General features: G+C 41.7%; 1 protein-coding gene and 1 long non-coding RNA gene across 9 annotated transcripts in view; one reads left to right on the forward strand and one right to left on the reverse strand.

The window, feature by feature from the left end:
• The window catches only part of GRB14 (growth factor receptor bound protein 14), a 102,640-nt gene extending 85,088 nt beyond the window's left edge, over nt 1-17,552 (reverse strand). For 2 of the 6 annotated variants that reach the window (XM_073305651.1, XM_073305649.1), the window contains exons 1-2: nt 16,973-17,550; nt 14,528-14,660 (exon numbers count right to left, since the gene is read on the reverse strand). In XM_073305651.1, coding sequence (XP_073161752.1) covers nt 14,528-14,660; nt 16,973-17,148 — 309 coding nt within the window. In that variant the 5' untranslated portion in view covers nt 17,149-17,550. Of the gene's footprint in view, nt 1-14,527; nt 14,661-15,346; nt 15,386-16,972 lie in introns of those variants that run through there. The other 4 variants (XR_012154278.1, XM_073305650.1, XM_073305652.1 and 1 more) reach the window with 4 other exon arrangements.
• Nucleotides 16,620-17,859, forward strand: part of LOC140895593 (uncharacterized) — a 32,369-nt gene continuing 31,129 nt past the window's right edge. For all 3 annotated transcript variants that reach the window (XR_012154280.1, XR_012154279.1, XR_012154281.1), the window contains exons 1-2: nt 16,620-16,690; nt 16,876-17,178. This is a non-coding gene — a long non-coding RNA (uncharacterized lncRNA). The remainder of the gene's footprint in view (nt 16,691-16,875; nt 17,179-17,859) is intronic.

Here is a 17,859-nt window from a genome sequence, read left to right on the forward strand (position 1 = left end):
TTGATAGCATTTCTATGTCATTATCAAGTGCTTGCAGCTGCTCACAAACTCAAGGTCTTAAAGCAATCAGTAATAGGAGTTCTCATAACAGAACTAATATAAAAGCCTATTTATAACCTAAGTGCAGGCACAAGCTGAAAATTTCAGTTTTGGGGTCACAAGACAATTTATACTATCTTGCTTTGCTGCATATCATGAATATTGTAGCAAGTTCTGAAATGCATACACATATATACCAGTATTTAGCACATATACTTGCCACACAGCGTATATATATGTACCTGAAATAGGAATGTGACAGTGTATCTGTGTACTGATTTAAAAAAAAAAAAGAAAGAAAAGATGTGCATGCATGCACGCACACAAACACACACAGTGACTTCTCAAAGTTAAGCAATATCATGAAATCTCTATCTGGAGCTGCTTAAGTGAGTAATTTCACATATTAACAAAGCTGTCATTAAAATGGCTGGGCCAAACTGGCAGCTTATTAGCTACAGAATGCCTTCCCATGACAAGCATCAGAGTTAGGGACTGAGAAGAGGAAGGAGTTTCCCTTGTTGTTGGCCATCTCATTTCTTCCATCTTGTCATTACTTCCTCCCCCCACAGTTGCCTTTTTTGTGTGAAGAGGAGGTTACCTCTTTTAGATCTCCCTAGCTAAGAGATTCATTTTAGAGCTATAAGACAGGATGAGTCCATTTGCAAAAGCACCGTCTTTAAGAACTCCCTTCTCCCTACGCAAGCCTGCAAGGGAAGAATATCTTGTGATAAGAGCTTTAGACATAACTAAGGGGTGGTCTACACTGTGAACTTATATCAGCAGAGCTACGTCCACACCTGAGAGATGTAGCTATGCCAACCTAAACCCCCCATGTAGACAGTTCTAGGTCAATGAAAGAAATCTTCCATCAAACTAGCCACTGCATCTCAGAGAGGTAGATTAACTACAGCAATGGGAGAACCCCTCCCATCGCTGTAGTGAGTGTCTGCACTTAAAATGCTGCGGCTGCACCACTGCAGCTCTTACACCACCAGCTGCTTATGGCAGAACTCTGCTTTATATGGCTTTTTCTGGAGTGAGAGTGCTCTCCGGAGGATAGTGGTTTCTCCAAACTAGATTACTCCTCTTTTTCCTAAAGGATGTCAACCCCTGCTTCCTGCAACATACCATGAGAAAAAGTTCCCCCAAACCTAGGTGCTTGGGGAAAAAAAAAAAATGTTCCCCAGCTGGAATTTACCTAAATTTCCTCTCTGCAGCTAGGGCATACATAGTGGAAGCCTATCTTGTCTAAGGAAGGTCAGAGAATTAACCCCTACACCTCCCTAATAAGTCCACACTACAAAATTATGTTGACCTAACTTATGTTGGCATACAGCCACTGCAGTTAAGTCACTTGTGTGTGCACACACTTGGCTTCTTGTGTCAGCAGGGTGCATCCTCACCAGGAGGACTTGTATCGATTGTATTGTCAGGATGGAGCATTGTGGGATGGCTCTTGAATGACAGTAACAGGTGACATAAGCAACGCAGCATCTACACTGATGCTGCATTGACCTAACTACATCGACCATGAGTTTACAGCACTAAAGGAGGTGGTGTTACTAAACTGGCATAGAGAGGCACTTATGTCAACAGGAGCTAAATTTAAGCGAAGACACTTCCACAGATAGGTTTCAGGGCCACCCAGATGGGGGAATGTGGGGGGGCAAGTGGGGCAATTTGCCCCAGGTCCCTGTGGGGCCCCGACGAGAGTTTTCAGGGGCCCCCCTGAGAGTTTTCAGCAGCACTTCAGCAGCGGATCCTTCAGTGCCGCCGAACACACCCGCAGTGAAGGACCCGCCGCCGCTTCTTCCGCTCCATGTCTTTGGCAAAGTGCCCCAAAGACCCAGAGCAGAAGGATCCCGCCGCTGAAGACCCCAGGCCCCCTGAATCCTCTGGGAAGCCCTGATAGGTTGACATAAGCTGCCTTGCGTCGACCTAATTGTGTAGTATAGATCAGGCTTAAGACTGAAATGTCGTAGTAGAAAGTTGAAGTCTGGGTGCTCTGAAACCCAGTATGCTGTATCAGTCTTTGGCCCTGCAGGAAAAAAAAAAGTGCACCAAATTAATAATTATTTGTTGTAGTAGCAGCAGCATTTCAGGAATGCCTAGGAGCACTAGCCATAGACCAGGACCCCATTTTGCTAGGTGCTGTACAAACACCGTACACAAAGATGGTCCCCCTCTCCCAAACCCCTTACATTCTAAGTAACCAATGGATGGCCAAATGCTCTACCATAAAATTAAAGGAGTACTTGTGGCACCTTAGAGGCTAACCAATTTATTTGAGCATAAGCTTTCATGAGCTACAGCTCACTTCAAGTAGCTCACGAAAGCTTATGCTCAAATAAATTGGTTAGTCTCCAAGGTGCCACAAGTACTCCTTTTCTTTTTGAGAATACAGACTAACACGGCTGTTACTCTGAAACCTACCATAAAACTGTGATCTTAGTGGCCCTAGAGTTTTTAACTAATTTTCACCATCCTCTTTCTTACTGAAAGCAGGCTTTCCTTACCATCCGGGTTCTCCCGATTCAAAGTTTTTAGTGCTGAGGGGAGTGAACAGGCTGAGGAACAGAAAGAGAAACAAGATAAGTAGCAAAGTCTCAGTTTCTCATGGGCTACGTGAGTGAAAGCCAGTCTCATGTCCAGATGAACTGTTCTCACTGGGAAGCTAGAAATAATCTTAAATGCACTGACATTGCAGTGGTAAACTTAGTTATGTAGGTGACAACTAGGATCCAAGTGTGATTAGAAATTCCTTGCATTCTAATAGCCTTCAAATGACAGCCCGTTTAGAATGATCAAGTGTCATCACAGATATCCCTGTATAGCGTATAACTGGAAAGTAAATACATGCACAAGCCAAAGCAATTTTAATTAACAGCTACTTCTTAAAATTACTTTATATACATTATCAAATGTTAATGTCACTGACCAGGTTTAGCTGTTGGTATCTGCTTGGCAGTATGTTCTGTATATTTCAATATAAATTCTTCCTGTTGCAGCTACATTTTGTGAGTGTTTCTCCCTAAATTCATGTCACTTTCTCTTTTCAGAGACCTCTGAGTACACATCTTCACAATTTAATGGTTTCCTATTTTTAGTTTGGATAGAAATAGAATAAAATAAAGTTACACACATACACACCCTTAAGAGCTTCACAACCATTTAGAATGCAGCAGTCCAAAGATGCATTAGGATCACACCATTCTTCTGCAACAAAAAAGCTGCACAGTAACTAAGAATAGAAACCATGTTGAATTTGATTTACATTGATGTAACAAATTAAAAAAGCCAAAAACGCACAAGGTGGAGACAGAGTCATAATAAAAGCTTTGATTCCAAAACATCTTAGTTTCTGGGAAATTCGCACAATACAGCTTATGGAGAAAGCTATCAACTAGTTAATATCTCATCTAGTATTGATGACCAAGTTAGTTTACAAATATACAGTACAATGCCCTGATCCTGCAACTGGATCTGTGCAAGCAGAATATTGCACTTGCATGGAACATCTCTGAATTCAGTGAGACTTTGCACAGGTTTGCTCTCATGGTTTGCGATTGAGGCCCAGACAATGCAGGCATACTCTTAGCAAAAGAATACAGAGATCCATATGTCTAAAACATAAACTGGATGAGATTATTGCAACCCTGGTTCTTCTTCACATCTTGCCTCCAGTCAACCCTCTTTTTGGTTGGTTATCCTTACTTGGCATGTCTAACATTCTAGCTCTTTGGGAAAAGAAAGTTGGTTGAGATTTTGAAATCAGTAAAAAGGGAATGAACCACACATCTTCCATTAACTTCAATTGAAAGTGTATGGCACTAGGTCTCCGGTATACCTGTGATGCTTTCTCGGCATCCAGAACTGAAAGCCACCCTATCACCCTCCTGCCTTAGCAAAGGAGGGGTATGCGGATGCCATAATGTGTGGCAGCTCCCTGTCATCCCAGTCTGTTAGCCAACCAAACAAACTCTTTAGGACTCTGCCACTCCTAACTTTGCCTTGCAGGATAACCTTTGGTGTACTTCAGTTCCAAACACTCCAGAAGGATCTCCCTGCAGCATCCAGCCTGTCACTGTATGCCCACAGAAATACAGATCTGCTGTCTCCAAAGGGACAGAATATACACCAGCCTGTACATCTCACTTAAATATAACAGCACTGAGATGAATTTATAATAAAACAAGAATAAGTATTACTAAAGAACAGAGATTTAAAAGATGCTAAGCTGAGATAATAGAAACAGAAATGGTTGCAAATAAAAACAAAAGTATATCATGTTTCTAGGAGACTACATATAACGTTAGCAGGCTCCAAGTTTTGGCTAAAGCAGTTTTCTCATCTATCTGTGCACCACCAACTCACTTAGCTGGGGATTCACTGTTCATAGGTGCCAAGAGCACTGAGCCAAAGCAAGGTAGTACCAGTGGAATGGGAGGACAGTAAGTACGCTTCCAAAGACTGCGTGATGGGTGTGGAAGCAAATATGGATACATCTACACTACCCGCTGGATCAGCAGGTAGTGATCAATCTATCAGGGATCGATTTATCGCATCTAGCGTAGACACAATAAACCGATCCCTGATCACTCTGCCATCAACTCTTGTACTCCACTGCGGCAAGAGGCAAAAGCGGAGTCGATGGGGGAGTGGCGGCAGTCAATCCTGCGCCGTGAGGTAAGTCTACCTAAGATACACAATTTCAGCTCCAAGAATAGCGTAGCTGAAGTCGACGTATCTTAGGTCAATCTTCCCCACCCAGCATAGACCAGGCCTAAGAAAGCACTTACCAAAAGGCCATGTAGAATGTGTTGCCTTGGAGGGTAAATAAAAAAAATAATGGGGAGCTCTCCAGGCACCTCAGAGTGGTGGGAAGAAATTTCTATATCTTGCAAGCTGGCCTTTCTAGAGACATAGATGAAGATGACACTTCTTTCTATATGTGTCTCCATATAGAGGCTAAGGTGCAAAAGGAAATCAATACAGAAAAGAAGAAAAAACCACCACACACACACCCCTTGTCAGTTTCTCCTAGATTTAAAAAAAAAAAAAAAAGTCTACAGTAGGGCTGGTCAGAAATTTTCCATCAATACTGTTTTGACAACAACAACAAAATTGTCAAAACTTTGTGGTTTTTGTGAAGTGTTTGCTTTCTGTAGAAAATTTTGATTTTTCCAACATAAAATATTTCATTTTGGACATGCCACCACTGTGCTTCATATTCCTTTTCTCCTGTATGGGCCAGGCTACCCGAACAGACTTTGTATCCCATGATGCACACGTGTCCTTACCAAGAGGAAAGGCTGTAGTGTATCATTGCCCAGCCTATAGAGCAGAACAGGAGCATGAGATACCTGAACTACAACTCCCATGAGGGCATTTCTGAATCAAATTATTTGGTTCCAGAGATTAGAGGCAACAGGCTGAGCTCTGCTGCACCAACCTGGCTGGAAAGAAGGGAAGGACAGGTTCCCACTGTATTGTGGAAGACGGCAAACAATTCCAGGTTCCCTTCATCAGTAGCACACCTGGCAGCTGCCCTCCTGAGGGTGAGAAACAAATCTGGGCTGAGAGGGCTGGGACAGAGACTGCACTTAGTGTAGAGACACTGAAGTCAGGGAACTCTGGAGCCTATGAAAATAAAGACAAGAGGGTCTTGTCCCAGTTCTTGGAGTCACGTGATTATCTATTAGATTTCATTTAAACAAAAGATTCTAGCCCTCATGATTGCAACAGGAATTAACTGGATACAGGAACCAAGCGTAACCTTTGCATGGTGTGCCTGAGACAGTCTGAGACAATAGCTCAGAGACGTGAGCTACACCATGTATATCAGTAGGATGTTAACTCCAAGACCAGCTGCTCTGGGAGATCCTGCCAGCACCCTTTTATGCAATAGAAAAGTCTGAGAGTGGTTGACTCTCTGGGATGGGGGAAAAGTATGTTTATAAAAACAGCAGATGACACCAAACTGGGAGGGGTTGCAAGCACTTTGGAGGACAGTATTAGAATTCAAGATGACCTTGACAAATTGGTCTGAATTCAACAAGATTAAATTCAATAAAAACCACATACAAAGTACTTCATTTAGGAAGGAAATAAATCATGGGTAAAGCAAAATGGCCAAAAAGCAGTTTTCAGCCCACTGGGTCATTTTCAGTCTGTGCATAATGCTTTTCCGAGATAATGGGTAAACATCCTCTCCATAAAAAGACAAAAGGCAGGGGAATGTAGTAGGCAACGTACTCACGCAAACACATCCCGATATCAAGTGGTACTGAAACATCCTAATATCAAGGATGGTACAAAAACATTCCCCAAGGATAACAGGAACACACTGACCCCTCCTAAAAGATAAGATCAGGATAACAGTATGTAATGAAATGTTTTAATCAAACCAACATGTTCAAGGTGATGGGTAGTAACTAGCCACGTCAGGGGGTAGTAAATAACTCTGTCAAAGGAGCAGTACGTAACTTGTTTGTATTGGGGTATACAAATTTATCTCAGATGGAATGTCTTTGTCTAGCCTAGGGAGGAATGGAAAGTCCCACAGTTCACTGAGCTGGTCCATTGTATGGGCATCCCTATATTAGTGGGCTGGCAGAGTCTGCAGCATACTAGTACCATGCTTTGTTGACAAACCTGGGTACGTGCTTTCATCCCTTAATTAATTTTGCAGTCATTGGGCAGTTTGCTCAAGGTCTGCCAGGCCAACTGTCTGCACAGGGCTTGGGCAGCACACAGGGGGAACACACACATGCAGCCAAATATCTATCAACATCTAACCATAGTATTCATCAATTGATGCGTCAGCTAAATATATCCTGACAATAGATTGGAAACATCTTAACACATCTTTCCAATTATCAGAAATGGAAATGTAGAGAATACATGGCAGCTTATTAGGCCTCATCTACATGCAAAAGTTGTACTGTTTTAACTGCACAGATATAGTTAAAGTGGCACAATTCCCCTAGTTTCAACAGTTATACCAGTATAAAAGTGTGGTTATGACAGTATATCTTAGTGTACAGAAAGGGAAATAAACTATGCCAATATAAGGCCCCTTTATACCAGTAGAGTTGCATCCATACCAAGGGCTGCACTGGTATAACTATTTTCATTTAACACACAGGTGTGTGCACACACACCAGCCAAAAGTTGTTATACTAGTACAAAAATCCATATGTAGAACAAGCCTTTGTTTAGCAGACTACTTTTCCAGGTTAGCTGAAACATGGCAGTTATCCTTAAGTTTCTACCTACTTACCACTAACACTTTTTGATGTTATTGTTTTGTAGTTTGCATTCATTTTTTGCTTTTTTTTTTTTTAAAAAAAATCTAATAGTCATTAATGCATTTAATTCCCTGCTTTACTCCCAGCCTTAAAAATCTGAGTGTAATATAACAAAATTTGAAGGAAATGGAACCTTAAGGTTCTTGAGTCCTAAAAGCATTTATATCTTGTGCAAAAATGAATCTAAAAATAAGATAGGAGTCCTGTATGCCTATAAACTAATATTCACAAGTACAACCACCAATACTTAACCGGAAATTCATGAACCATTGAAGGGGGAGCACAGGTATCTCCCCTTTCTGTTTCAGTTAATCAACCCTAAGCCTGAGGGAGTTTTCAAGTCAAGAGATAATGTTTGTTTTTATCAAGTTTTGTCACTGGAACTTAGCAAATTTGTCAGATATTTAGCAATGCACAATTACTAACAGTTCTATTTGCAACTCTGTGAAAAATGAGGTTTCAAATGGAAATGCTGAAAAACTTTGAACTATAGTGGCAGTAAAGGAGAAGGGTTATAGAGTCAAATGTTAATGTTAATTTTAACCTTTGATTAGTAAATATTTAAAGAAAGGCCATGTTCTATGCCATAAAGTTGTTCTTTGCAATGAAATTTTAAACAAAGTTACTAATGCAAGGTAGGAAATCTGAAAGGAAGCAAACAATCATACTGGAACTTAAAATATGTATCTAAGATTCTCTTACAGCACTGTTTTTCTAAAATGAAAATTGTGGAATTATTTAAAGTGTATTTGGTCTCAATGATAAAAATATCCATTTGTTGAGAACATCAAGAGAGTAACACACAAAGATAACATTTCAAGGAATAAACTGTTCTTCACCTTGAGATTCACTGTAGTTTTATTTTTACACTTGAAATTGGATTCAAGGAAACTCAAAGCACTAATTACCTTGAATGACTTTTGTGATGAAATAGTTTTTGGCTTATCCTTGAGCAGAGCAAGAACTGTCACTCCAAGGCAAATTACTCTTGTTTTGTCATCATAGAGCACTGAAAACTGAAACTTAACTGACTCTAGGCGTTAATAATTTCAATAACCCTTTAAATACTTGTCTTTATTTAACATGAATGGGGAAAATGGAAATATATACTAAAGAATATAAAACTAGATTGTTTTGTGCTTTAAAGTGTGACCATTAAATATATGAATGGTCAATACGTTCTTCTGTAATTTATATAAAATAGAATCCAACAGTAAAATGGGTACTGATTGGGTAATCTGCTAATGATCAGAAAAACAAAGATCAGAACTATAATCTATTTTCCTCTTTAAATTAAGAAACTACAAGAAACATAAAAATATATGTAGTATAGTAATGCATAGAATCCAATAAAATATACCAAAGATAGAAATGTGATTTGCCATTCCTGATCATACCATAGATTCAACTCTTATATACTTCTGACAATAACAAATGGTTGACCTCGTAAGAGAAAGGCAAAAGTCCCCACCAACACACTTGGCCAATTTTGCAAAGCTGTACTTTAGGGCTAAATTTTCTTCCTGATCCCTGCAGAGAAATATATTATACCCTGAAGCAAGATATTTCATTACTCTTCATTAAGCATGCATATATACATGAGTTAATTATGGCCAAAACTATCCATCCATCTTATTATACATCTTGACAGTGATTTCCTACAGCAGTGGTCTCCAAATTTTTTTTTGATGGCGCACCCCTATCAGTAAAAATTTGAGCATGCACCCCAATAAATGTATGTATAAATTATATACATGTACTACTGTACTAATATATTGTGTAAGTTATAAAACACTCACAAAATAGAAATTAAAAAACGATGAGATAGAGATGAAACAATATTTTTAAAATATTTTTTTATTTTTATTTATTAACGGTACAAAAAAACTTTTGCTCTCACTAAAAAAATAATATTTTTTTAGTGAGAGCAATGTGATTGAATATGCTTTATTATTTTTGAAAATCTTGGTTTAACACTTTGTGATACAGCGGGCGCTCAGGGTGGGGGTGCGGGAGGAGGCTCAGGGCTGGGGCAGCTCCTGTTTGGTGCAGGAAGCTCTGCGCAGCGCAGCACCACCCCCATGGCCACGATTCTGGGAGCCACGATTCGGGGAGCTGCCCCTCCCCCCCCTCCCGGCAGGCAGGGCCACCCAGAACTCAGGGGCTTCAGGACCCCGGGGCCCTAGCCTGCAGCCCTGCGAGCACGGGCTGGAGGACTCAGGAGGAGCAGGGGCAGCCGCGCAGCCAGCGGCCGGAGAGAAGGGCACTTTCCCCTTCAAAGCGCCGCTTCTCTCCGGCCGGCTTTGAAGAGGAAAGTGCCGCTTCCTTCCACCTGGTGGCTGCGCTGCTGCCCCTGCTCCCCCACGGGCCGGAGGACTCAGGGCCGCCCCCTTCCCCCCCGCCCCAGCCCCACGGCGGTGCTGCTCCTGCTGCGCCCCCCAATCGATCGTCTTGCGCACCCCACTTTGGAGACCACTGTCCTACAGAAGTGAATTCCACAGACTGATTATTTATGTCCTGTTACTGTATGAAATGTTTCCTTTTATTTGTTCTAAATTTGACAGACACGGATTTTGTCTCTGTTCTTGTATTACTCATACACTAAGGAAAGAGAACAAAAGAGCAGGGAACAGATTGGTTCTCTCTAAGCAGAGAGATACAACTCAGCATTTTGTATTCTCAGACCAAGGCCTGATCTTGCAATCAGACCCACCCAGGGGCAGTCTCACACCCACGCAGCTCCTTGCTGAAATCAAGTCTTACAAATACCTAAAATAGATTGACAGGTATTAGTTCTTCGAAGTACACGGGTACTTCCTGTATACAGCTCACTCCCTGGGATACCCATCTCAGTCCCTCTTTCACCACTTGAAAAGAACAAGACTTGTGACCCTGCTGGTCCTATAGTACAGAGTCTTTGTTTGTTTTGTTTATTAAACCAAAGCTCTGGTGTAGTTTTATCTGTAGTATGTGTAGCTCAAATTTTAAGAGTTTTAAGTTTATTCAGTAAAAGCTATTCTGTTTATATGGTGTTGGTTCATTAGAATATCGATGTTTTAACAGAAAGTTTCAGACACCTGTGGTACAAAATTCTGCTCTAATAAATGTTGCCATAATATCAGGACTGCAATCAATCACTTCCCAAACTGTATGAGGAAATGGGAGAGTGACAGCTGTGTTGACAGTGCAGAACTGAATAATGTTTAAACACAGATGGCCCACTTCCCAAGCACATAGGCAATTGATCATTCTGCTATAAAAGCAAGTTACTAGCCCACAAACTCAAGTCCTGCAAGTCAGCCCCATTAAACAGGTGTCCTAGTCTGTCGGCATGCACTGTGTTGTATTTGACAATGCTTTAAACAAAGACAAAAGATCAACAGAACAGTAAACTTCAGCTTGGGAAAGTAAAAGTTCACACTTAATGTTAATAGTTTTAAGCAATCTTTCATTTTTGACTAAGTGGTAACTCCATCTCTGGGTGTATCCTAATAAAATAGAGCTGACAATTTGAATTAGGCTGTGTGATGGATATTTGAGAGCTAAAAGGGTTTATAAAAATAAACAAATAAAACGATATACAAATTAGGAGGACACTATTGTTGAATCTAGGGGATATAGGTCTATTCCAATCAGGTGTCCGATAATATCCTAATAAATAATCTAAACCTCTTTCAAATTAGAGAATTATTGTAGTTATTTTAAAACTGGAAGCCACATGAAGAAGGTGTTTGATTACTTTGACTTGTAGTGTGGTGGGACAAACTAATAGAGGAAAACCATGGATATCTTGAATAGCCGATGAGATTGAAGTCAAATTAAACCTCTCCTTCCTGAGACCAAAGATTATAGGGAAAATCCCTCCCAACAAGGCAGAAAAGCCCTCCCAAAATCTATTAAATACCTAAAGACATCTCCAGAATGGTCCAAGTACCTGTAAAACAGTTCGTCAGACTCGCATAGAAAAAGGGTTTGATAAAATGAAAAGTTATTTTATGGATATATGAAATGGTTCTGTTGTATATATCTAGTTTGTCTTATTTTTATAATGTTAGGTATTTTTCTTTTAGAGGCATACTGGGCTGATAATGATACATTAGGCTTATGTAGAAGCTAACTTTGTAAATTTTCCTTTACTTGTCTCTATTGCTTGAATCCATCAGGAAAATATATTAAGGTAAGAAGGAAGCAGTCTAATATGATAGTCTGAGAAAACATATCTGGATCAGAGGTATGAAAGAGAAAACCCTTTAGCCATGAGCACTATATATAATAAAGTATTTGACAGTAACAAATTACATTTTTCTCTTTAGTGAGATAATGAATTCCTTTATTGTAGGTGGCTTTGAGGTTTCCAGCAGACTATAACATTCATGTACTTCAGCAGAGTTATAATATAGTCACAGTAGTGTTTGTGTATGTATTAAATATACTGGAGCTCTGTTACAAAGGAGTAAAAATAAGTGGCTAAAGCAACCACTGGGAACTGGGTCTCATGAATTTTAGCACACAGAATCTGACACTTATTCTGTGAAACCTTTGACAAGTTATTTCAGCTCTCTGCACATCTGTTTACCCATGTGCAAGGAAAATATACTTTACTGTAAAAAAATATTAGAAGGTTTAAATCTGAATCCGCGTTCTCAGCGGACAGATATTATGGGTTTGATCAAATGCCCAGTGAAATCAATAGAAAAGACCCCTTTACCGAGCATTGGATCAAGCCCTATGAAATATAGTTATTTTAACTCCATCTTTGAAGAAGTCCCTAGATTTTTAATCCACTGATACTGCTTTTAACACACACAATATTTTTCTCCTTAAATGGGAAATAAGAAGATAGTACAAAGAGTAGGAATGGGACCAAAGATTTGGGTCCTGGGGCAAGAACCTTTAACTGAACTAGACAGCAATAAAAGCAGTAAAGATATGAAACTTACATTTATACTCATACACCAACCTCAGGATCAAGTTAACTAATGAAAACACACACTTTTTAACTTGACGGGCTACATCATTATGCTCTTGGGCTCTTGCATGTTAAAGCAGGACTTGAAAAATCCATTTACTAGTTTCAAGTAGGAAGATTGACATGTTGAGTGGAGGCAGAGACAGGTCTTAGCCTTCAATATGAGGTGTTTAAACTTATGTTAAAAAAAAGTTTCTAGCCCTTATGATGGCAAAGAATTTTCCAAACATGAGTTGATTTAATGTATTCTTCCTTCCTCTGCTGCCGTTTAGAGCTTCCCCAGGCATTAAAATTACAAGTGTGAGCTCAGTTTCACTGCTGACATTCAAAATCCTGTGGGCAGTTACGAAACTGACAAGAGTGATGTCAATTTTACTCCCTTATTGCAAAACTCAGAGCAATAATAGTATAAGCAAACACCACTGCTATTCCTAGGTGAAGATGAGAAGGAAACAGAATTAGGTGGGGAGGGTTAAAGTAGTGATGATCTCTAGCTTCAGTCCCCCACCACACACTGCCAACCTTCACAGCGGGAGGTTGCAGAAAAGGTAAAGTAATGGACACTCTTGCACAAGGTGTCATAGGGAAAAAGGGGTTGAGAGAGAGAAACAAAGCTCTATAAGCCACAAGCAAGAAGTTGTCAGAGGCCAATATTGAAAGACAGAGCCTCTAAAGAGGGACCGTGCCACCAGCTAGAGGTCAGGAACTGGCATCTCATCCAAAGTGCTACCCTTGCATTTTGCTGATAAGTGCCTAGTACCCATCCTTTGCACCAGCCTCAAGACACATATTACAAAGGAGCTTACTATGACTGGGAAGAAGTTGAGACATAGCAACACAGCATTTGGAACAGTGGGCCAGATTTTCTCCATGACAGGGGCACTCATGTGAGGACAACCAGAGGGGCCTGAAAATGCCATCCAGATGGACTTCTTTCAGAACACCACCCCCTATAATAGGACAGGTTTAAAGGGATTATCAAAAAGATCATCCACACAAAAGGGCCCTCTCAGATTTGACACCTCACATACGCCAGGAGGACATTTTCCAATAGAAGCTATGCTGCCAATGACAGTCTCCCTGCAGTTGAACAGCAGCACCCATGGAGGGGTCAACTCCAGATAAATGAATGCTGCTGGTAGCCATGTTAGCTTCCACAGTTTCTTAGTGAAAATCTGAAGGTTGAGAAAGGAGCAGTACTACAGTGAGTAGGTACTCATCAGCTCTGCTTCCTCTTCCACTTGCCCTGCATCTAAAATACCTCACAGGAAAGATCCCACAGAGAACAAGCATGCAGAGACAATGTCCTAGAAGTAGCACCACTGGGAGTGTTCCACCCAGATAAAGGTTCTTCCACCCACCAAAAAAAAAAAAAAAAACCACAAAAACAACCTGAAGAGTTGAGATGGGCCAGTTTTTGAGACACAAACTGAAAGTTTGAACACCGCTGCTTTCTTCAATTCAATGCTGAAATGAAAGCTTAACTACTCTTGATCTCTAGTATCCATCCCTGGTCAAGCATGTTACAAGGGAACATGGACTACAAAAGAATAATTTCTGGCAACTATTTTTTTTCTTGCCAGAAAAGATGACCCACTATTGGAGTGCAAATCCTACCTGAACTCTTGAAAGCTGTGACAATGCTTCCTCTGACTCACATTTAAGAGATTCACTTAAAATAAATATTGTATATGTATGCCACAGAATTCAGACATAAACCTGCTATCCACCTAGCATGGTGAAAAGCTTGGTATCTGAGCCCTTTAACTATCAATATGTTTTGTTTTTACAGCTTTTTATCTAAAGAGTCTAATGTTGTTAGTAAAGCTGTTCAGTTACTGTGGACACCCAGCTGCTACGGTCTAATTATAATGATGGGCAAGGTATACATTTAATTTGTCATTTAGGGATGACAAAGCATAACCTGCTCGTGATTTCTCTTTACCTGTCACCGGTTAGTCAGTCACATCTCAATTGTGAAAAATATTCATACCTCCTAGGTTTGATTCCAAAAAGTCATTATCACCATTAATACTCTGTTTATTGGACTGTATATCTTAATTTCTTGGGAATGTTTGGAATTTATTATTTGGAACTTAGAAATAGATCAGTTAAGTAGATAATTGTATATTTCATTGAGGGTTGGAGAAAAAAAACACTTTTGTAGAACTAAGTGTTTTAACAAAAAATAATTTATAAATCTTACCTGCTTTTTTCTTGAAGTTGCCTTGGGCAACAGGCTGGCTGACAAAACCGATGAAAGTGGAGAGCAACATAGCTCAGGAAAAGGGTTTGGAATTGATGGGATTGCCAACACATCAAGCTCTTTCTTTTTGATCCTACATCAACAAAATGCACAACATGGTTTACATAAATACAGTATATATTAGGACATTAATATTAGGGGATTTGCCACATTAGTTATTGGTCACATTACTAGCACTTTTTTTGTCAAAAGGGGGTACTGATTAAAATGCATATGATTAATTTTGCACATGTAGGATTTCCTTACATCCCCAGAACTCTCCCATCTCCCGCAGTGTTGCCAATTTAGTCGTTTTCCAACCCTCCCCCGTAAATTTAACACCCTTCTCTAATTTCAATTAATGGGGAAGACTAGATTAAATCCCAGTGACAACCCATGGTTGTAAAGTTAATTGCTAGTGTAAATCTTTACAGCACCAGGGTTTAAGTGTGTCCATACCGTCCTCAAGTATTGCAAATATTCTCAGTCCCCGGATTCTTACGCATATGCTTAACTTTACTATAAGGAGTAGTTCTATCTGTTTGAACAGAGCTACTCATGATAAAAAGTAAAGCACCTGCATGAGTTTTGGTGGGGTCTGGTCCCAAGGTGATTCATAGCTTGGAATTTCACGTAGGAAAAATATTCCCTTCTGTCTCTAACTGTCTCGGTGTTTGTCTTCTTTCTTTAATAACTCCTTAATTAGCTATAAGACTCAGTATAGGGTCATGTTTTTAAAAATCTAACTTCGTATTTGTTTCAAATACCACCAGCCAGTACCTGCGAGAGTTTGAGCAGATTACCACTTCCATAATCATTTTGCAAGAGCCCTTATGCATTCATTTAAAAAAATAAATAATTTTAACCAGCAACATCTAAGCTTTTAGAATGCTGTGCACACTACATTACACAATTTTCTGACATGTAAAATATAAATTTGTGCCTATTCTTCTAGGCAATAGAAATCAAAACACCATAAATCTTGATTTGATTTTGCAAGCATTCCTTCCCCGCCCCGTTCCCCAGTTCTGGGAGTTGAAGACGGGTTAATATTTAACCTCTTAGTTACCTATATTAGTGTCATTCTATGGGTCACTTGTTAATTGGTATGATAAAAATGTTTAGACTCGTCCACATCATTAAATTACTTTTGAGGCTGCTTTTATTTCTTGAAGTATTTAGAGAACATTAATTTACAGGGAATAGATAGTGTTTAGCAGGAGTGGAAAGTATTGTGCTCACAATGTTTTGAAGTGTGTGAGAAGTTAATGTAGACAAACTATCAGACACTTCATAAAAGCCTAACAGCTCTCTCTCTTTTAATACAAGTTGAACTATCTTCCTTTTGAAGCATGAGCTTAACAACTGGTGAAAGTACCTGGTACAAATATCACTTAAAGTGGTTATAACTCTTACAGAAGCGGCTTTAATAGTAGATGTTCCTGGCAAATGGAGTGCTCTGATCTTACAAGCTGGTTCATTTCACTTTTAAAAAGTGTGGTGTATAATGTTGCCCATAGCCTTGCCAGATCAAGTTCTGAAACTACAAACAGCAATATTAATTAGGTCCAAAAAAAGCCAGTGGAAGTTGATGGCTTGTGTGAAATATTTTTCTGCTGATAAGATTCAATTTTAAAACCCTTTAAAAAGTAAAACGTGGATTAAAAGCTCTTAAGGGACAAATTAAAGAAGAGAAGACCTAAAACATTGCCACATAAATGATAAAGGTCCCTATCCTGCAAAGACTTGTGCGTGTACTTAACTTTACCACTGTAAGTAATTCCATTGATTTCAGAGACTACTCGCAGTAGGAAAGGTAAGCGTATGCTTAAGCGTTTGCAGAAGTGGGGACTAACGTTTGTGTTCAGAGCCAATAAAAAAAAAAGGTGGGGGGGGGATTTTAACTGAAGAAAAAGGTGCTTCCGCTACAGGATACCGCACATCTCTTTCCCTTTCCAGCTGCGACTTCCTTACTCTGCCTTGGATGTGGCAAACCTTTGATAGTATTTTCCGAAAATTGTGCGAACAGTTTTTAGCCTGTTCCTGTCCGACCCCACTATTGCTCAGACATCAGACCTCTGCGATGGCTTCCTCGGGTTGGTTTTGATCACACACCACCTAGGCGTAAGTAGCATCAGAACAGGGTCGTCGCCTCGTGTAACCAACACACGTTCACCTCCGAGCCTCTTGTCGCCCGGAGCCTGCCCGCAAAACGCCTGCGAGGCTCCCGAGGGGAGGCGGCGCGTTTCTAGGGCGTTGCGGTGGGCTAACGCTTCCCTGCTGAAAGTGACTCTCTCTCTCTCTGCCAGATCCCGGCAGCTTGGAGCCACCTGTAGCCACACACAGAGCGGAGGGACAGGCGGCATCCGTCCGGCGGAGACGCTGCCCCCCACCCTTCAGCCTTACCTGTCCGGCCCGAGCCGGGGCCCCGCCTGGGAATGGGGCACAGCAGGGGGGAGGAGAGGAGCCCGCTGGGCTAGCCAGGGGGAAGGAGCCAAGTCACCGCTGCTCTCCTGGGAGGGAGCCGGAGTCTCTGCAGCCCTCCCTGCGCTCCGCGGCAAATGTGGCAGCGGGGCAGCCATCGCGGCGGCGCCGGCGGCTCCTCCTCTAAGGTACCATCCTCTGGCTCAGCCCAAACGGGAGGCACCGGCAGCAGCTGATCACTAAGGCAGTAGCGGGAGTGCCGGCGGGCCGGACTTGTAGGGTGGAGACGTGGGGGGCGGGGGGAGCGCGGGCGCCGCCCGGGCAGCAGCAGCCCCCCAAGCCCCTTCCCCAACTCACGTGCGGCAGGAGGCCGGGCTGCCCCCTGCTGCCCGAAGTCGCCCCGCGCCGCCGAGGCACCAGCGCTAGGGACCCCGGGCGAGGGGGCTCCCTAAACTTAGTGCCCCGCTGCCCGTCCTACCCCAGCACGGCCGCGCAGCCAGGGGACCCCGTCAGCTGCGCAGCAGCCAGCCCCGGAGGTGCCCGGGGACAAGGGCGGGCTGGAGAGCCCACTCCAGAGCTGTGACCCGCCGGGCGGGGTCTTATTGGGGTCACTCTCCTGCCGCGCCTCGTCGCCCTGCGCAGCGACAGAAACAGAGACACAACTAACCCTTAACGTACTGAGGGGAAGGGCAGTTTTGTTCCCGCTCGGCACCTGGGTACATGGGCGGTTCCTTGTGAGAGTCTCTGGCTCCCTGGCCAGCTGCAGCTCCTTGGGACACTTAGCAATGGGTTGACTCCACCGCGGGTTGGGTAGGCAGGTGGCTAAGGCACTAACCTCGGCTCAGGAAGCCTGGGATTCAATCCCCACC

This window comes from Lepidochelys kempii, chromosome 11 (assembly GCF_965140265.1).
Source record: "Lepidochelys kempii isolate rLepKem1 chromosome 11, rLepKem1.hap2, whole genome shotgun sequence".
NCBI classification, from domain to species: domain Eukaryota; kingdom Metazoa; phylum Chordata; order Testudines; family Cheloniidae; genus Lepidochelys; species Lepidochelys kempii.